Source organism: Pelophylax lessonae (assembly GCF_965119305.1).
Source record: "Pelophylax lessonae genome assembly, chromosome: 12".
In the NCBI taxonomy this organism is placed as follows: Eukaryota; Metazoa; Chordata; class Amphibia; order Anura; family Ranidae; genus Pelophylax; species Pelophylax lessonae.
In genome coordinates, this window is record NC_138779.1 from 108,304,054 (window position 1) to 108,326,561 (window position 22,508).

Here is a 22,508-nt window from a genome sequence, read left to right on the forward strand (position 1 = left end):
CTTCCATTTGAGGATTATGGAGGCCAATGTGCTCTTAGGAATCTTAAGTGCAGCAGAAATCTTTTTGTAACCTTGGCCAGATCTGTGCCTTGCCACAATTCTGTCTCTGAGCTCTTCAGGCAGTTCCTTTGACCTCATGATTCTCATTTGCTCTGACATGCATTGTGATCTGGAAGGTCTTATATAGACAGGTGTGTGGCTTTCCTAATCAAGTCCAATCAGTATAATCAAACACAGCTGGACTCAAATGAAGGTGTAGAACCATCTCAAGGATGATCAGAAGAAATGGAAAGCACCTGAGTTAAATATATGAGTGTCACAGCAAAGGGTCTGAATACTTAGGACCATGTGATATTTCAGTTTTTCTTTTTTAATAAATCTGCAACAATGTCAACAATTCTGTGTTTTTCTGTCAGTATGGGGTGCTATGTGTACATTCATGAGGAAGAAGAATGAACTTAAATGATTTTAGCAAATGGCTGCAATATAACAAAGAGTGAAAAATTTAAGGGGGTCTGAATACTTTCCGTACCCACTGTAGGTAGCAGAAAAAAAATTGGCCAAAAATTAAAATTTTGATTTTTACATTATTGGGGGGGGGGGGGATTTCATATAAAAAAATGTGAAAAATATATTTTTTTTTTTTTAAATTTACGCTCTTTTTTTGTTTATAGCGCAAAAAGTAAAAATCGCACAGATGATCAAATACCACCAAAAGAAAGCTCTGTTTGTGGGAAAAATAGGACATAAATTTTGTTTAGTGTCGGCGTCGCACGACCGCGCAATTGTCAGTTAAATTCGCACAGTGCTGAATCGCAAAAAGTGGCCTGGACGTAAGACAGCAAAATCCTCCGGTGGTAAAGTGGTTAAGTAAGCTTTTGAGTGTATAATACTTGTTTGTAAGAATTTACTTTTATATGGACCATTGACTCGCTGCCTGTGAACCTATACTATTTTCTATAGGTCTAGCAGGTGGATTTATGGGATCTTTATGTATCTTTGGAAGTGTGTATATGGTAGGTATACAGCTGTAACTCGGAAATAAATACCTTTTTTCTCTTTTGGTCAGTACTCTCATATCGTACCCATATTCAACCAAATTATTTAAGTCCTTTCTATATGCATTGGTGGGATCTCTATCCACCAATGCATATGTTTCATCATCTGCCAACATACTTGATAATTGGGATTGGTAAAATTGTTCATCCAAAATAACTACCCCACCTCCTTTATCTGCGGGTTGAATTATAACATCTTTCCTATTTTCTAAGGCCTTAAATTCCTTCCTGTATATATCTGGGATAAATATTCTTTTTAGGAGTGATAGTTTCTAAATCTTTTATTACTAATTGTTTGAATACTTCGACATGGTCATTAGAGATCTGCGGTGGATTAAACAACGATCTATTCTTCAATCCACTATCGACACCTATAGTCGTCATTCAAGTCCTACTGTCTGTATTGATTTTATTACCTTGAAAATATTTTTCATATTTATTTTCCTTATTTACTTATGTAAATCAATATAGAGGCTGAATTTATCAATAGTTTTTTTCACTGCACGCTTCAAACCTGCATTTAAAATGTGACCTCTTTATCTGTCAATTCTAGATTAGTTAGATTGTATATCCCAGCACTCTGTTTCTCTTCTTTTTCTGCTGGACTTGACGTTGTGATCTACAACCTCTTCGTCCCTTCCCTTTGGTGGACGCACCAGTGTATGTTGTCTCTCCCAATAAGGGGGATTCCAGCACTCCTGCTCTCTGGGGGGGGGGGGGGGTGTAAAAGGCAACCTCTCCATGGTCTGCCACCGCGCCCACTGGAGGTTCCCCTTCTTCCCTCCCTAAAAAAGAAGAAGAGGCAAAGGTAGAGGGATGGGGGGATCTTTGAGTAATATCAACCCGTAATCACACAGGGGCTCATATTGATTTGAGGTGGGTATAGGATAAGGGTTGTGATGTTCTCTAATATTCTGACCATTCCTTTCCTTTCATTAGAATATATTTGGTGGTTCCCTCCTCTCGGGGGTTGTTTATTACCTCTTCCCCTATTGTCCTGGGTTTGGGCAATTGGTATTAATTGCCAAAGAGATGACCGCCCTCATGCAAAGAAGAAATTTCTAGGGATGGCGAATCATTGTAGGCAATGGTGCATCGGCATACGCAAAGCGTGCTAATTGCCAGTGTTCACTGGCCTATATAAGGACATCAGTGGCTATCATAAATTGCTGGATTATTGTCAGCTTTGTATCCTGTGTTCCTGTGCCTTGTGCTTCTGTTTGATTACCCGTTACCGACCCGGCTTACTCCTGACCTGCTCTGGCTTCTCTCCTGGCTCTGAACCCAGCTTGCCTAACAGACCTGCTCCTGCCTATTCCAGATTGACATCCTGTGTTTGACCCTGGCTTGATATCGACTACCCTACCTGCCTTTGGTCCTGACTGACCTGCTGTGTTTGACCCCCGGCCTGTCTTCTAACCTTGCTCCTATTTGTCCTTCAGTCAAGATCCTCCAGCATCTCCAGAGAACCATTGGCTGTAACCACCTTCTCCAACCGTGGGTGTCCTCCTATCTGGTTTCATCAGTCAGCTTCCCCTGCAGGCAACCAGTGCATCTTTAGGCATAGCACCCTCTGTCACCACTTTCAGGCTACTCTGCGCTCAACCGCAAAGGGAGCCCTCTCGTTACCTCAGCCTCCAGTCAGGTGCGTAACACATAGTGTATGCCCTAGAGTGTCCATGCGGTTAATGTATATCGGCCGTACAGAAAGAACATTAGGAAAGTGTATCTCGGAACATATATATAACATCTGTAAAGGTTGCAAAAATCATAGTGTCTCCCTACATTTTAGACTTAAGCATAGTAGGGACCTCTCAGGTCTTAATGTTTTGGGATTGACAAAACCCACTCAGTATGGATAGGGGCTAATAGGGTGAGGGAATTATCTAAATGTGAAACAAATGGATTTATTCGGCCGATACCCTAAATCCGAAAGGAATGAATGTTGAAATAGACCTGAATTGTTTCATAAGTGACTATTAATAAATACTTTTTATTGACATTTATTGATTATGAGGCTGTTGAATAAATTTTAATTATGCCGTTTCAATTTTAGTTTTTTAAGAAACTGTTTACATTTTTATGTACCATGTGATGTTATGTAGTTTCAATTTTATAAAGAGATTGACTCTTTGGATGTATATGATCATTAGGATGGGAAGGTTGAGGGAAATGCTTTTGATACCTCCTCAGGTTTACTATTTATATTTCTAATTCTATATATTTTTTGGGTAGGTGCAGTATATGGAGCTAGGTGAGTTCCGAATATTAAGTAAATTTATAGTGTATATACAATGGATGTGACTTTACACGATCCGATTGAAGGATCAATCAGCACACGCCAAGGTTCTCTCAATGTAAGTGATCCCATATTTGGAGTGTATATCGCCAACTAGCCGAGGTGAAAACTGCCCATGTTTTTGGTTTTGTGTGAGCATTTGGGGTTAAATGCCTCAAGTTGCTATGAGTATGGGATGTTGCATCGTAAAACACGTTTGGGCGTGGCCACGTGACTTCTAACACTGCCAGCAGCTCGACTCTACCCGGGAATCACTGTACTCAGGGTTACACCAGGGATCAGTGAGAGAGATCGCGCAGGCTGAGCAGGTTCTATTAAGCTGTTCTTGCTGTTTCGATGCTGTGATATGCTGTGATATTTTTTGTTTCGAAGAGCATTTTTTGTCAGCAATAAAAGGTTTAAGCACTATCACGCCATGTAGCTTGTCTCTTTTATGGCATGAGAGAGATAATTTCTGGAGAATATCTTGTATCCAGTGGGACTTCGGATGAATAAGGAAATTTTTTTACAAGACGTTTGGATATTTGGTGAGTGTAACCTCTAAGGGGAGTGGATCTCATGAGGTGTGGTGATGGGATCGGTGTGTCTAATCACACACATCTGTTGTACGAGGAATATAGTGGTTGAATTCCTTCAAATAACATCACTCATGAAGGGGACTTCACACTGTGTTTCATACACTGGATGAGCACTGCTAATGCTATAATAGCTGTATAGGATTTAAAGCACAAGTTTATATGATGTATAATTGTTATAGCAGCAGCTAATAGTGCAACAAACTTTTATCTTTAGTTTCATTTTTTACTTTGCCTTTGCTTCATCTGTGCTGGGTTTGGTGATTTATTCACCACTTTTCCAATATTTGCAACGTTAATGTAGTAATTTATTTTAAGATAATGTGATTTGTTTTCACCAAGGCTTTCCTTAAAAAGTGTTTTTCTGTCTTAGGGGGTATAATATGCACTGGTAAGCCACCGTTTAGAGCTAAATACATAAAAGTTGACCCCCCCCCCCCCCCGCTGCTGTAGCTTCTCTGCCCTGTGTCTCCCTTCACTCCACCCTCCTTTGCTGACATCTAAATTGCTTTGGACCTCCACTATTATGCCCCCTTTGTCTCCTGCTTCATCCCCGCTGCACTAATTTCCCCCCACCAGCACCAATTTCCCCCTTGCAGACCCCAATCTTCTTGTGGCTAGCCTGCAGCTGCCAGCTTCCCTTCTCTCCCAGGCTGTTTACTATGCTTCAGTTTCTGAAGGAAAATTGCCCCTATACAGCCCCTATACAGACTCTTATTAATCAATCTACAGTGCAGATGAGGCTGAAGAGAAAGGAACTGTCTTCAGTCCCTTTCTCTGTCTCAAAAAGACACATTAGATGTCTGTTTATACCCTTGATGTCTCTCCAAAGACCCCCCCCCCAAAAAAAAAATGTAAAAAATATTAAAAATAAAATTGTACCTGTAAAAAAAATAAAAATAAATAAAATTGCCATTGACCTGAATGTGTAGGGTTTAACAGGCAGCATCACTACAAGTTGAGTCAACTTCGCCGCAGGTACAAGGCATTACGGCTGCAGCATGCAAACACCCCTGTCCCCTGCCTATTGCAGCTCAACCGTACATTTTTGCCGCCTTGTAACCTCATATCTAAACAAGGCCTCGTTCATGCAGGCCATATGTGTTTAGCTGTACAGGGATGCAAAGTCCCATTGATGTCAATTGGGAAGACACAGCTGCATGGACACAGCAACTGCTACCAACTTGACATCCGTGTGGGTCCCTGAACTCCCTGAACTCACACTGCATTTGAGGCCATACACTTATACCCGCACATATATCAGAATTGTTCTGCTGCTGCATCCCAATTGACACACATAGGACTGCCTGCACAGAGATGCACAGAACATCTGTGGGTGAACAAGGCCCTCCATGGCCATATGCTTTAGCACACCCCATTGAATGAGCCCTTAGTAGGAATTTAGCAGAAATTTTGTAAGCAATGTTGTGTTTATGTGTGCAAAAAAGTATTTTAGTGTTTTTTTTGTGAAAATGGTGATTTGATAAACATTTGCGCAAATATTGTGGGGTCTGGAAAAAATCAATAGCACCTTCTTTTTATTCTACTGGTCATGTGCATTCAGAAAATATGTGGTTTGGGGGTTTACAAACTCTGAAAGCTGTAAGTAAAAAATGAAAACCTCCAGATTTTTACAGAAATTTGGTTATTTACATTTTTTGCGTTTGTTCGATTTTCACCAGTTAACAAAAAAGGCGCAATTTAAAATTTACAAATTTTGTTACTAATTAACTCAATACAGGTTATGCTTTTACATTTAGTAGGACATTTGTAAAATGTTGATGTGTTTGTATCTGCCAATAATGATTTTAGTGTATTTTTAGTGGAAATAATTTTTTGATAAACATTTGCGCAATTATCGGGGTCCTTAAAATTCTGTAGCATGTCAAATTTTTTCTACTAGTCATATGCTTCCAGAAAATATATGGTTTGGGGGGTCTTTTAAAAAATCTGAAAACTATAGGCGAAAAATAAAAAAGCAATGGAAAAATAGCAAAAATAATCTGGCCAACTGATTTGAAAAGTGGAACATGGGTGAAAAAGAGTTAAAGGATTTTTGTATTGTTAGTTTTATCCTTAAATTTTCCTTAAACGATCCCCCCCCCCTTCACCTTTGTTTGGTATTTTTTTTACAATTTTGTTTAGCATTGTTGCATATTTCCTATGACAGTGCCCAACCCCTCGTGCTTTTTTTTTTTTTTTATATATAGTGGCTTGCCATTTAGCCCTAAAAAGCCCAGAGTTTACTATTTGAATTTGGCTCCTCATAGACTTTAAAAAGATTTGCCACTATTGGGGTTTGTCAGTTTTCAAACAGCGTTCACCAAAACCTTAGTAAATCTAACCCGAGCATATTTGCGCAACCCTATTGGTAACGCCTGGAAGAAAAACTGATAGTAATTCAAAAATTTTATTGTGCCAACACAACAGAAGGTGAGGGGTGGGGACATCTGTTCTAGTGATAGCTAGAAAGAACCCAAGGGGATTTCCTCTTTTTCACAGATATCACTTCTCACTTCCTGTTTTGTTCCTTTGTAACATAAATTGAGGAGAATTCTCCTCAATAAGTCACAGGCAGCAAAAATGAAAACCAAACAAAAAGAAAAAAGAAAAAAAAAGAAAACCACTACAGTACACTTTGAAAAAACATAAGTTGTATTTTTATGTGTGGTGATGTAATACAAAAGGGGTGGGGATGTCATCATGCCCAAGGAAGCTAAAACTTGTTATTGCATTGTGGTCCTGAAAACCTTGTTATACCTCTGTAAAATGATGTTTCAATATTTCTTCCTAATTATTTTTTCTCTTAACTCTTTTCTCAATTTATTTTTCTTTACAGTTTGCAGCTTTGTAGTTCATAAAAGATGCCATGAATTTGTCACCTTTGAATGCCCTGGTGCCGGTAAAGGACCACAAGCAGATGTAAGTACCGTGTGAATTCACTGACTCTAGCTCCTTTATTGTAATTGCAAGCCTAAACACTTCATCTAAAGAATATGTCTATATATTATTATGCATGCAATTATAATCTGATGTGAGCATAACTGATAAAAGCTGTGGTGAAATGATAATCATCTGATATTAACTAGTCACTTAAAAGTAAAACCAGATTTTTTTTTGGAATACTGAATATGCATTAACAATTTGTGTGCTGAAGAGGTCAGTAAGGCATTTAAAACCATCTGGCACACGGGAATTCATTATTAGACGTGCAGACAAATAGAGATTAGCTCATTAACCTTCACCATTCCAGGAATACAATTCAACTATATAAATAAAGCGTGGCCTATGTGTGAGTCTTTGAATGACAGTAAACAAAATCAAAACCAACATTCTAAAATAGAATGAAATACACCTCAATCCCTTGTTATATAAAGTCTGAATGTCATAAACCTGCAAATAAAATGCATTGCAGTAACACACGTGTTACCACAACATGCAACGAAGTACTATGCACATCTGTAACACACAGTTACCCAATTCATCTGGTTGAAAAAAAGACACAAGTCCATGCAGTTCAACCAACAGAGAAAAAAAAAATAATACACAAAAATTTAAATACTCCATATACACTCTCCAATACCCAAACGTGATCCAGAGGAAGGCAAAAAAAAAAAAAACCCTAATAAATCTCTGTACTCAAAAAGAGCCTTCATTTTTCGTCATCTCATTTCCCAAACACATTTACTCTTTTTCGGGATTTAAATAAATTTACCCGTAAACTCTCAAAAGATTCTTCAGTAACAAGACAGTATGCAATATTCCTTTTAGTTCTCCTCATCCCCCTACTGAGCACAGTTTGATATGCAAGACTTACAAGCCTTAGAAGACCCGCAATCTCTCTGGTCTGATAACTACGACCAAGAGGATATCACTCCATCATACATTGTTCCTGACATAATACAAATTGATCTGAAGAATAAATCCGTTTTTTATCCCACTCAGACCAAGGGATCCTTCATAGAAACATTTTACCAGTTGGTCTATGATGATATCATAACATTGTGCTCCCATTCTAATGCAACAAAATATCAGCATCATAACCTCACTCCATCTGAAGGTAAAGCCCTAGACAGCCTGACCACCAATGACCAAATAATAACCAAACAAGCTGACAAAGGGCGAGGTATTGTGGTATTGGACAGACCTGAATATGTAGCAGAGGCCCACTGATTACTAAAAGACCCTGTTACTTATTGCAGACTATCTAAAGATCTCTTAGGCCACTACATATTGGAGCTTAAATCTCTTATGGACACAGCCAAACACAATAAAGTATTTATTAAAAAAGTATGATTTTCTGTTAAAGGATAATTTCCAGACTCCGTACTTTTAAATTATACCAAAAATTCTCAAAGGCACTCTACATCCCCCTATGAGGCCAATCTTAGCCTCAATGGAGAGCTTCACTCATGTTCTTTCCACTTATATAGATTTATTCCGTCAATCCATTGTACAAGCCCTCCCTTCGTTCATTTCTGATTCCTCTCATTTATTGGAAATATTGGAAAAAATACATCTGGGAGGAGTCCTACCTGTGGGTTTCGTTGGATGTGCAATTTTCTGTGTTCTAGGTCTGAGTTACATTGCACCCAGATGAGTTTCATTTTAGACAGCACTCGTTATTGTCTGGAGCACAATTACTTTACCTTCCTAGGTGAATTCTTCCTCCAGATACAGGGCACCGCCATGGGTGCATCCTTTGCTCCCAGTTATGCCAACCTCACCATGTTTTGGTAGGAGGAGTCCTTTATCTTGAGGAACAACCCCTTTGCCAGGCAGCTGGTTTATTTCGGAAGGTACATAGATGACATAGTGATCATCTGGGATGGCTCCCTTCAGGTGGTTGAGGTCTTCTCACAGTATTGTAATGACAACAATATGGGTTTGACTTTCACTCATGTTTGTGACCAATACACTTTGATATTTTTTGACCTCGAGCTATGCCACAAGAACAATACAATCTAGAACACACATCAAACCCACTGTCAGGAACTCTTATCTCAATTTAGGTAGTTGTCACCATCCAAAATGGATCCAAAATCTTCCAAAAGGGAAACATACAAGGTTAAGGAGAAATTGTACTTATGACAAGAATCAAAATACACAAGGAGCCACACTCAAAACAAAATTCTTAGAAAAAGGTTAAAAAGGTTATGACGAGGACATAGTGGATAAGGCCCAAGCTGAAAGCTTAGTTGGCACAGTCTCCAATAGGAACCGAAAAACAGTACAATCTAAGCAATAAAAGAATATTCAATCCAAACATTCTTTACATGCAAAACTGAATTTGTGGATTATGGTCTTAGGTGCCCTTGTGGTCTCCTTTATGTGAGTCACACCATCCGCACAGTGAGGGCTAGATTCGGGGACCACCAGAGACTAATTGAAGATGGAGATGTGGAACATCGTGTCCCCAGACACTTCACTCTTCATCATGGTCAGTTAACGGATGATCTCCGTGTCTGGGTTATTGAACAAATACCCAGTGATATCCCATTTGCTGAAAGGTTTCAGAGACTGTGTCAAAGTGAAACCTTATGGATTTTCACACTTAAAGGGCTCAAATGGCTTAATTAAGAGCTCAAAATTCATACCATTCTATTATAAGCCATCAGGGCGCAGTTTCGTTTGTCATTATGTGTATATTTTTTAGGTAATTTATTCTATCATATTAACTTAATTTATTACGGGTGGTTGTCCCTTATTTGACGTTAGTGATAGGAATTTGAGGACATTCCTTTGGTTTCATTTTATGTTATGGATCTTTGTGTCATTTGATACTACTGATGCCAAATTGTAGTTATTATATTTATAATTAATATCTAGATTGCTGCAGAGTTTTTTGTTTATTGTATTTGTGATTTCCTAGTGCACCCAATTACCATAAACAAAAAATTTTTGTAACAATGTTTTTTAAATGATACAATTTTCTCTCAATATGATCATCCAGTAATGTTTTTCAGTTATCCTCTTTGTGTCCTTGCACTTCGAGTTGGCTGGTGGTGGCCGCTTGTTTGTTTATCTCACGTGGATGTTTTTAACATTTTTTTCTCTCTCTCTCTCTGAACATTTATTTTTATATTTATTTTTAATTTTCAATTATTTGATTATATACCGTATATATATATATATATATATATATATATATATATATATATATATATATATTTTTTTTTTTTTTTTTTTGCCCAATTGTTTGTGAAGCGGTTACGATTTGCCCCTCTAGTTAGATTGATCCTAATAAATTGGCCCATGCAGCTGTTATGTCTTTTTGCTGCATAAAATTTGATTACATTTTTAGGAAAAATACAACAAATAAAGCTCCAAATACATTGCACCATCATGTAAATGAAAGATGACAAACCAAGGAAAAATTCAGCAATTCAACAGTACCTACCAAGAGGTAGGGGTATAAAACTATGAAGACATGATATACAGTACAACTATTACTAATATTGACCCATACTACTCGAAACATTTCCTGAGATAACCGATTAATAACCACTATTTGAAAGCATATAGGTTATAAATAGGAAGGTTGGTCTACGGGTAATAAAGAACATGAAAATAGTAGGTGGCTATCTCAAACCTTTCTTATCCCTTCCATCCACACCCAGAGCCAAACTATAAGTCCATAGAAAAGAGAGAAAAAAAATAGGGGGGGAGGGAAGGGGGGAAGCAAACAAAAGATAATGAATCATCACCAACTGCCCTCTCCCATCTATTTTTGATGAGTATTCGTAGTTATATCAGACCAGAGGCGAGATTCAGGTTAGACTTGTAAAGTCCAAAGTCGTTTAATTGCAACCAGATATCAATTGGTATTCTGTTGTAGCTCCTGATATGAATGAGAGCCTAAAAAAGTTGTCCAGGCTTCTCAGATATCAGAGTATTTGGAAATTTTATCAAAAGTGGTATAGATCAGCTCCTCATCTCTGCTATTGTTGTGTCATGCACCTTACGCTAAAAAGACTGGATTAGTGGGCAGGCCCACCAAATATGGTAGAAAGGGTCTGTCTCTTTGCCACATCTCCAGCACGATCTGGAACAGAAGGGGCAAGTTTATGAAGCAGATCCAGTGTTCTATACTACAGCAGTTTCAGTTTATATCTGATTTCTTGAGTAGAGACGTTCAGGGAGCACTTATGAATATATAGGTGGATACGCTCCCAGCTAGCCTCATCTATCTCTGTGCAGTGCAGCATCCCAGAATGTATGATCAGAGCGTAAAATAGTAGGTGAATCTTCAAACATGGCAGCATAAAGCACTTAGATCACGTGACTCTGGGGGGGGGGGGGGGGACCGGGAGCAGAGTGACTCAAAAACTGTAGGTGCCTTGGTAAACACCCACTATTTATGGCATAAATTATATAGGTAATGTGGCAAGTCAGGGAGACCAATTCTGCCACTAGACTTAGGCATCACGGGTTTCGACCAACCTATCCGTGCAGCTTTTTGCACCATAGAAAAGCCCTACATGTGGATTTGTACAATTCAAAAAAGGAAGGTGGCAAGCGGATTGGTACAGTCTGTAGCTTATAAAGTAAGTGTGGGAGGACCATTATCTTTAAGAGAGATGCGCACCAGGATGCATCCCACCTTTGGAGATCCCGGCGTATGGTTTGTAATTCCATTGAAAAATTTATACTGTAGAGTTCTGTCAAATCTGCAGGAAGTTATATACCTAGGTAGGCGATGGCGTCTGTTTTCCATTGAAAGGGGAGTTTAGTCTGGGATCGCTTGGCTAGCTCTCTTGGTAGTGAGACATTCAATGCAAAAGACTTGGAGTAGGTCATTTTCAAATTTAAAAAGGAGTTTAAAGTGGTCAAGGACTTTTGTAAGATTAGGTAAGGACGTCAGCGGAGAGGAAGACAACCTCCACATAAGCTGCGATCTTGTATTCCCATTTTCAAACCCCTACTGCTTTAATATCGGGGTGAGTCCGAATCCAGCAGAGGAGGGGTTCCAGCAAGAGGATGTAGAGCAAGGGGGAGAGAGGACACCCTTGTCTTGTCCTGGTATAGATGGGGAAGGCGATTGACAGGTAGACATTGGCTCTAGGGTTGGCATATAAGGACAAGATGAAAGCTCTCATACATGTCCTAAGCCCCAGAGCTCCTAACTCCTAAAACTGCATTCATATAGTTCCAGGCCACTATATTGGATGCCTTCTCTGCATCCATCACAAGAAAGAAGCCATTCTGCTGGTTAGAGGTAAGCCAATGTTGTAAGTTTAAGGCTGTAATAGTATTGTCCCTGGCCTCTCTGTCAGGGACAAACCCCACTTGATCTTAAATGACCCAAGCTAGCACATGACAGGACAAGCGGGTCACCAAGATCTTAGAGAACAGCTTGACATCCGCATTAGGGAGGGAAATCGGGTCATAGTTGGCAACATTGGTAGGTTCTTTAACTTCTTTAGGGATAACTGAGATATAAGCCTCAAGGAGGCTCTCCAAAGTGCAAGGATTAGTGGACAATGAATTGAAGGCCTTAAGAAAGCCTGGGGCCAGGAGCTCTGAAAATGTTTTATAATACTGCGCCAGGAAGCCATCTGGGCTTGACCTAATTTTTTGAATGGGTCACATCTGAGTTGAAAGGCATGATCAGATGGCAAGATACAAATCTGAGTACGGCTAATCACCAAAGGTCATGGACGGAGAGAGCAGTTGAAGGAGAAAGAGAGAAAAAAGAGATGAAAAAAAGGGAAGGGGGGAGGCGGGAGGAAGAAACTCGTTGGTATATCACCTCCTCTACTCCAAGACATCCTTGTAAGTTTTAGCTAAGGCTTAATAAATAATCTTTTAGAATTCATGGTCCAGAACCTTGGTCACTTGTTTGCACTAAATATATATAAATATTAGTATCCAGAACCAGCTCTTGAGGGGGTCTTTTCCACATCTTCACAGCTCTCATTGTGAAGAAGCCATTCCGTATTTGGAGACTAAGAGTCGGTTCACACTGGGGGGACTTGTCAGGCGACTTGGTCGCCTGACAAGTCGCCGTGGGTCGCCTGCCATAGATTAGCACAAGACCCGTTCTAATAGGAGCGACACAAGTCGCTCCGACTTAGAAAAAGGGTCCTGTACTACTTTGGGGCGACCTGGAGCGACCTGCGTTGACTTCAATGATATGAAGTCCGTGCATGTCTCTCCTAGGTCGCGGTGCGCGCTGTGCACTGCGACTTCACAGGTCGCCCCGGCAAGTCGGGTCGCCTGTATGTGAACCGGCTCTAAATCTCTTTTCCTCCAGATGTAAAGAGTATCCCCTTGTCCTACGTGATGAACTTAAAGGGAACTCTACACCAAGTTCACTATATGGACCACTTATATGTATTTATACATGTTGATCATATCCCCACTTAATCTCCTCTTCTGAGGAGAGAATAAATTCAGTTCAGCTAATATTTCCTCCATAGCTGAGCTTCTTCATGCTTCTTATCAAATTGGTTGCCCTTCTCTGCACTTTCTCTAGTTCCCCGATATACTTTTTCTGAACTGGTGCCCAAAACTGAACTGCATATTCCAGATGAGGTCTTACTAATAATTTGTACAGGGGCAAAAGAGTATCTCTCTCTCTGCAGTCCATACCTTTTTTAATACAAGAAAAGATTGTGCTCACTTTTGAAACCGCAGCTTGGCATTGCTTGCTAATGGAAACGGGGGGGAAGGCCTCACGCTTATGGTAAATAGGGAAAATATAAATAATGTGCTAGTATATATATATATATGCAGTTGTAGCTGCTGCTGAACAATAAAGTGCTAGTGTCTTTAAAGTGATAAATGAACAACAGATGATCAGCGCTGCTACCTTAAAATATCAATTCACAGTGCAAATGGTATATGTGCAAAGTAATCAATAATAATCCAGTAATCAACGACAATCAGTGGATAATGCAAATCAACTCCTTGTGCAATGGTGAATAAATAATATACTTAATAAATAAATATAAAAAATGTATAAAGAGTCCTTAAGTGCAAATATCAGAACAGTCCTTCAGTGCAGATAATCAAAGTGCTGTAGTGCTCCACTTTCTTGAATTAAAGTGCTGGTGCTCCCCCTTGTGGTTCCCTACTTACCACAGGCAGATGGATAACCAGCGTTGAATTGCATATACAGTGCCTTGCGAAAGTATTCGGCCCCCTTGAACTTTGCGACCTTTTGCCACATTTCAGGCTTCAAACATAAAGATATAAAACTGTAATTTATTGTCGGGATACATACGGAGACTAGCGCAGCTCAGTAACATCAGCCAACAGTGGGCTTTAGCTCCCTAGACCCTCACAGGCTAGCGACGTAGCCCTACGTCGCTTTGCCTGTGAGGGGCTGACCGCCGCAGTAAATTGTCAAGCGGTTAAAGGGATGAATTTATGTTTATTTACATTTAATGCTATATGGGAGTGAGTTAGGGGTACTAAAGTACTAATGTACCCCTGTGTTCATTCCCCTGGGGGGGGGGGGCAGATATCTGGGAATAACTATTATAAAGGAGGCTTCCATATTCTGCCATAATTCCCCTCCCAGTATCCCAATAACAAAAAAGAATTGTATTTCCAATATAAATACAATTCTTTTTTAAGTATCCTCCCACCTCTATCTACTTATAGCTTGGGCGTTCGGTTATCCAGCGCTGCAATGCAAACAGTTTAATCTGGGTCTACATTGGGACCTGTTGTCATTGGTATTTACACATCATGTATTGGTAAGCAACTTTCCATTCATTGTCTTAACATATTTGCTGATACTAAACCAATATGGACATATTGTCTCTTTTGAACGAACTGCAATTTATTGTGGGATTCATAAACCAAGGATATATTGTATGTAACTCATGCACTGTTCCTTTGTTCTCTTCAGATCTTACATTGTACTCTAACTTTCTACACTCTCCTGAAGAAGTGTTATATTAAAAACGTGAAACATGTAGAGAAAACCAATTCTGCTGTGGTTCCCTCATCACCGGATACATACTGGCACCTATTATGACCTGCTTATAATCATTAGGTCTTTATGGTATCTATACACCCTAGTGGTGACCGAGGGTTTTCCACACTTTATAACTGTGATGGTATGATCTGTTTTTAAACAATGATTTGATTGCAAAATATTCAGACATACTTTTTGTTATATTTTCGAATTCTTTTAATTAATTTCTAATAAAAATACAATTTTTTACGACATTAGTGTTAATTGTTGTGCCGGGAAAGTAAATGTCTCTAGCAATAGCAAACTTTCTTTATATTTATTAATTATGACGTGGCACAGGCTTTACAAATGGTGTCCGCAAGGGCCACACTATACTATAACATTCTTCTTGAGACAACCAATGTGGGGAAAAGACCCTTGCCCCTCAGCATTGGGACAACTGTGGGTGCCCTGCATGTGTGGGGAGGCTTTTCATCTCCCCTTGCAAGGTACCTCTGCAATATTTTAATCATACGTCCAGTCTGGTCCAGGAAGGGGTTGCAAATGCACTTTTCCCTCTCTTTCTTTGCCACTCAGGCTGCATGTTAAGGGCCTGGATGGAATTTTAGAGGGAACAAAAAGCTATTTATCCCAGTTTGGTATTTCTTAATGTTAGGGATGCACCGAAATGAAATTCTTGGCCGAAGCCGAATAATAATGAAATGCTTGGCCGAAGGCCGAATACCGAACGTGGTGTTTCGCATTTTTTCCATTTATTTTGCCAATTTTTTGTCCTCTCTCTTGTCCTCTCGTGTCTCTCTCTCTCTCTCTTCTCCTCTCACTCTCTCTCTCTTGTCCTCTCATGTCTCTCTCTCTCTCTCTCTCTTGTCCTCTCACTCTCTCTCTCTTGTCCTCTCATGTCTCTCTCTCTCTCGTCCTCTCACTCTCTCTCTCTTGTCCTCTCATGTCTCTCTCTCTCTTGTCCTCTCACTCTCTCTCTCTTGTCCTCTCATGTCTCTCTCTCTCTCTCTTGTCCTCTCATGTCTCTCTCTCTCCCTAAATGTTACTGTAGGGAATGGGATTCAGTGCACACTGCAGCCTTGTACCATAGGGTTAATGTTAGTGACACTGTAGGGATTGGGAAGGATGCTGGTAATGGAAATCAGGAAGCATGCAGGCAGCCTTGTAAATTTTAATTGCAGATACAGGGCACTGGGCAGGTCAGGGTTAATATGGTAACATCAATTACTCAGTGACAGTCAGTCAGTGTCAGTGTGGACTCGATCAGATTATACAGTGACAGACAGTCTCTCATAGTGGTGGTAGTAGGAGGCTGGAGGTGGACTAGTAGGAACCTGGAAAGGAGCACAGCCGCATACATACATTACTCACTCGTGCACTGCAGTCCGCCCCACACATTCAGTGAGTCTTACTTTCCTCCCTAGTTTTTTCAATGGCACATTCAGGAAGCCAATCACGCGGTGAGTAGCGGCACAGAGGAACCAATCAGGTGTGCAGGCACACGTGATTGGTTCGCTGTGCAGCTAATCACGGCGTGATTGACTCCCTGAATGTGCCATTGAAAAAACTAGGGAGGAGAGTTAAGACTCACTGAATGTGTGGGGCGGGCTGCAGTGCACGAGTGAGTAATGTATGTATGCTCACCGCTGAAGTGTCCCAGCTTCCCCTGCCTAACACGGAAGTCTGTGAGTCCTCCTGTCCTCCTCCGAGTCCCTTCCCCCTGCCTATGTAAATATCGTGACCTCGGCGATATGAATATCGCCTACGGCCACAGAACGATAGTCGATATCATATCGACTATCGTTCAGCCCTATTGTTCGGCACAAAATTATTCGGCCTTTTGACATATTCGGCCGAACACCGAAAGTGCTATTTTTTCTATTTTCAGCCGAATAATGTTCGGCCACCGAACATTCGGTGCATCCCTACTTAATGTGTATAATGTAATGCCGTTCAGCAATATTATCCTTGTCAATCACGCCAACCCGGTACCCACTGACACAAACCTGCCACACTCCTGTCCCTAAATGACAGATCTCCAGCACTGTGGTAATGTAAACACAGACCTGGGGATTCCAGGTGACTTCAATGACCAAATATAAATATGACCATATTTTGGCCATTGATGTCCCCGAGGATTCCTGGTGCTGTGTTTACATTACAGCAGGAGTGAATATGGGCAGGCGGATGGTAGCAGGGACTGCATTCGTCATGGGGAACTGGTATTGTATTGTTCAAAATGAAGAAAAGTAGTGAGTAACTATGACATTGTTTAACCTCCTTCCTCAGAAAGCCAGTGTGATTATACTTTAGGGGGACATACTGTCGACCCTGATACCAGTATTGTGGTTCAAGACCAGACAATGTCCCACTTAGTGATTTTTTTACTGAAAGATACAAATCATCTATCATGGGAGCATTGATAAAGTTGCATTCGTTTGTTTTTAGAATAGCCACAATAGTTTGGCAGGTTCATGAACAGGGAATTGGCTGGGTTTGTTTTGATCCTGAATCTTATTCCTAGCTAACATGGTTGTAATGCGCATTAATGTGCATGCAATAATACTGTGTAATGTAGTGGGTGAGCCTGGGACAGAGTTAAGAGAGGGTTTATTGAAGAGGACAAGTACTTTTTTTTTATACCTGGTTATTAATCAGCTGGTCTGAAAGTGTCAGTGGAACTGTATGCTGAGAGAGAGAGAGAGAGAGAGAGAGAGAGAGAGAGAGAGAGACACCAGGGTGCTGTGTGGAAGGCTCAACTTGTGGATGTGACCTGCTGGGAGAAATAAAACCTCTGTGAAAGACTGTAGCCCTGGCTAGAGCTGTGAAGTGTGCCCATAAGACTGTTTACTGCAGAACCTGTACTATACTACTGTGTGGGACTGTTTTTCAAGACAAGCCTGTAATGTTTTTTCTGTTTGTTTGCCTTAAAGCTGAATAAAAGCACCTTTTAATTTTACTGGACCATCTCTGAGCTGGCTGTTCACCCCTCTGATCCCCTACAGCAGTGGTTCTCGACTCCAGTCCTTAGGACCCACTAACAGGACAGATTTTAAGTATTACCTCGGGGAGATGCAGACTAGAGTACTGCAATCACTGAGCAGCAAATTATATCACCTGGGATGTATTTCAGTTATCTTGCAAACCTGGCCTGTTACTGGGTCCTGAGGACCGAAGTTGAGAACCACTGCCCTACAGTATCTATTGTGTCCAATTGTGTCTAATGTCTCCACCTTTTAGATTATAAATTAATTTAAGCTGGGTCCTTTCCCTATGTCCCGTTACTTTTTAATGTAGAGATCAACATAATAAATTGGCCATTTAGATATAGCAGGTACAAATAAGAAAAAAAATAAATAGATTTTGCATAAGGTGCTATGCCAGTGTTTTTTAATACTTGAAAATGGCATGACAAGGGGGACCAAGTGGAAGGGTACAACTCCATATTGCTATATATAGGTTTCAGCTTTTCTAAGACATTTCTAATTTTAAACTTTAAAATGCATGAAACCCATGCTGTGATTCCACAATCACATTGGAGTGTACAACACCATCATTTTCATTGTTGCTATAATTATTGCTGCATGTGTTTCACTAAAACATTTAAAACAAAGCATTCGGGATGATGTTAACAGCAGTATCATGCACGGTAATTTTTGGGGGGAGATCTTGCTTTGTTTGTTAAACCTAAACTTGAAAAAAATTATCTATTTTTACATTCAACAAACACAACCTGAATCTGGTTAATTTTATTGAATTAAAATAACCAACAAAAAAGCATTTAGATTGAGAAAGGAAGGGACAGCACTCCATTCACTCTCAGCCTGTCGAAGTTACAAGTATATTGCTTTACACAGTGTTTTTCAGCCTGACATTAAACACACTTACAGAATGAAAAAGCACAGGGATATCATTTTCAATACATACCTCCCAATTGCTTGAGATGATAAATAGGCATGCCTAAATGTTGCATGGTAAAAATTGATTTTGGCCTAATAGGTGTAGATTTAGATAAATTGACATGGTTACTAGGTGTCTGTTAAAAGAAAGTTTGGGAACACAGGTTTTGATCATAAAGTGGTAAATCAATTTTCCATTAACTCAATACCTGAGTAGCCCAACCCTACCTTCAACATGCTTTTAATCCAGCAATTTTGAAAGAGAATTATATAGACTGCTGTTCTGCTTCATGTGCTTAATTGCACTATATAACCGATTAACAATTTATTATGTTACTCTAAAGGTGTCCATTTTTACATCAGAAAGCCAAACAAAGAATTAAGCTTTATAGTATACAGCCCAGATACCAAGCAATTGTGCTGCAAGTTTGAAAATGACTTGCTAAGCTATTGCTAGACTTGCCAGGCTTCACAAGTTTGTTGCACAATTGCCGCAAGTCCGCATTGTATGATTCCAGAGCAACTTTCTTTGCAAACATTCTGCAAGTCTGCTGCAAGTTTTGGTTCAGTTGTGTTGTGCAATAGCCATCCCACCACAGGGGTCACTGTGACTTGCAGAGCTCTTGCTGTAGATTCACCGCTGCAATTTTGCTCTTGCTATAGACTTGCCACACAAATTTGCTACAAATTGGAAGTGTTGACTAGAACAAGTGTACAACTTGCCAGTGAAAATGTGCAGCAAGCAATGTGCAAGTAATCTTTGCTATCCTGTTAAACCACTGTATGGTCTTGGCCACCATGCTGCAGCTCAGTTTCAGGGTCTTGGCAATCTTCCTATAGCCTAGGCCATCTTTATGTAGAGCAACAATTCTTTTTTTCAGATCCTCAGAGAATTCTTTGCCATGAGGTGCCATGCTGAACTTCCAGTGACCAGAGTGAGAGTGATAACACCAAATTTAACACACGTGCTCCCCATTCATACCTATATTTACACACAAACACACACTCACACACACACACAACACTGAAGAAATGACACTTTGCTAGAATGTAAAGTAGTGAGTCTACAGCTTGTATAACAGTGTAAATTTGCTGTCCCTTCAAAATAACTCAGCACACAGCCAATAATGTCTAAACTGCTGGCAACATAAGTGAGTACACCCCTAAATGAAAACGTCCAAATTGGGTCCAATTATCCATTCCCCCCCCTGGTGTCATGTGACTTGTTAGTGTTACAAGGTCTCAGGTGTGAATGGGGAGCAGGTGTGTTACATTTGGTGTTATCACTCTCACTCTCTCATACTGGTCACTGGAAGTTCAACATGGCACCTCATGACAAAGAACTCTCTGAGGGTCTGAAAAAAAGAAATGTTGCTCTACATAAAGATGGCCTAAGCTATAAGAAGATTGCCAAGATCCTGAAACTGAGCTGCAGCACGGTGGCCAAGACCAACAGGACAGGTTCCACTCAGAACAGGGCTTGACCATAGAAGTTGAGTGAACGTGCTCAGCATCATATCCAGAGGTTGTCTTTGGGAAATAGGGGTATGAGTGCTGCCAGCATTGCTGCAGAGGTTGAAGGGGTGGAGGGGGGTCAGCCTGTCAATGCTAAGACCATATGCCACACACTGCATCAAATTGGTCTGCATGGCTGTCCTCCCAGAAGGAAGCCTCTTCTAAAGAGGATGCACAAGAAAGCCCGCAAACAGTTTGCTGAAGACAAGCAGACTAAGGACATGGATTACTGGAACCATGTCCTGTGGTCTGATGAGACCAAGATAAATGTATTTGGTTTAGATGGTGTCAAGCGTGTGTGGCGGCAACCAGGTGAGGAGTACAAAGACAAGTGTGTCTTGCCTACAGTCAAGCATGGTGGTGGGAGTGTCCTGGTTTGGGGCTGCATGAGTGCTGCCTGCACTGGGGAGTTACAGTTCATTGAGGGAACCATGAATGTCAACATGTACTGTTACATACTGAAGCAGAGCATGATTCCCCTCCCTTCTGAGACTGGGTATTGCAACAGGATAACAACCCTAAACACATCTCCAAGACGACCACTGCCTTGCTAAAAAGCTGAGGGTAAAGGTGAAGGACTGGCCAAGCACGTCTCCAGACCTAATCCCTATTGAGCATCTGTGGGGCTTCCTCAAACAGAAGGTGGAGGAGCGCAAAGTCTCTAACATCCACCAGCTCAGTGATGTCATCAAGGAGGAGTGGAGGAGAACCTGTGAAGCTCTGGTGAACTCCATGCCCAAGAGGGTTAAAGCAGTCCTGGAAAATAATGGTGGCCACACAAAATATTGACACTTTGGGCCCAATGTGGACATGTTCACTTCAAACAGCTCAGTTTCAGGATCTTGGCAATATTCTTATAGCTTAGGCCATCTTTATGTAGAGCAACATTTCTTTTTTTCAGACCCTCAGAGAGTTCTTTGTCATGAGATGCCATGTTGAACTTCCAGTGACCAGTATGAGAGAGTGAGAGTGATAACACCAAATGTAACATACCTGCTCTCCATTCACACCTGAGACCTTGTAACACTAAGAAGTCACATGACACCAGGGGGGGGGAATGGCTAATTGGACCCAATTTGGACGTTTTCATTTAGAGGTGTACTCACTTTTGTTGCCAGCGGTTTAAAGGCTGTGTGGCAAATGTAAAACCGCGCTGATATAAATAAACAAGCTGCAGCTTGAAGTGAGATAACACCAAATGAGCTAACAAAACAGAAAAGCCATGCTAAAAGTGACAGTGGTACTAATAAATATATCAAAATAATGTGTAAAAATAAATAATATATGTATAAGTGAATAAATGAAGTCCTTGTATTAAAGTACAGTCCCAGAATAGTGATAGGGAAATGGTGTGATAAACGAATAAATAAGGAATAAATAACGTGCTGTCCTCCACCGCAGTGCTCCAATCACCACAACATGCGATTAGGCTTACCAGATGGAAAACGGTATTGAGCCAATATACAGCCACTAGATATGGATCAATATATCTATTCCAATAGGATATCCAACCCGGAGGAGAACACCAATCAGGACAGACAGGGTGCCACAGACCATACAGGGCAGCAGGCAACATTCAAAGCAATGGCAATGATCCAATGACAGTCTTATAAGTCCGCATGGCTCAGGGTATCACTATAAAAGAAAAGTATATTGCTCCATAGTGTGAATTGTTAAAACACTATTATATAAAAAGAGGAAAAGTTACATTCAATATGAAGATAAGCGCTTAAAACAATAAGCGAAGCCGGCCGGCTTCTATCTCAGCCTGCCCTTCCGGGTTGTGTGGTGACGTCAGCGCGTTTCGTCAAACTGATGTCTTCCTGGGGATGCATGACGAAACACGTCAGATCCGGCGTGCTGACGTCACCACGCAACCCATGCAACCCGGAAAAACGGGCTGAGATAAAAGCCGGCCGGCTTTGCTTATTGTTATAATTAGGCCAAATAGCCCAAAAATGTTTAAAAAAAATTATTTTTAGAAAATCACAGTAAAAAATACCTACAAATTGGTGGAGAAATGGGCTAAAAAAGTGTATACATGATTGAAGAGTACAAGAAGAACTACACAAAGGAAGGGACACAAAACATGAGACATCCTGAACATTGGTACTTGTAAATTCTGAAAAGGTTACCGGAATCTGTTTAGAGGAAATTAGTTGAAATTAGTGCAATCTCCAGCAAAGACTTTTTGTACATGATTCATTGTCCTTAACAAAGGCTCTGCTGAGA

The 22,508-nt window shown here is 40.5% G+C and overlaps 1 protein-coding gene across 1 annotated transcript in view; it reads left to right on the forward strand.

Annotated features, from left to right (window-relative positions):
• The window catches only part of PRKCG (protein kinase C gamma), a 621,643-nt gene that overhangs the window by 234,716 nt on the left and 364,419 nt on the right, over positions 1-22,508 (forward strand). The window contains exon 3 of the mRNA XM_082273693.1: positions 6,772-6,854. Within this exon, the coding sequence (XP_082129819.1) occupies positions 6,772-6,854 (83 nt within the window). The remainder of the gene's footprint in view (positions 1-6,771; positions 6,855-22,508) is intronic.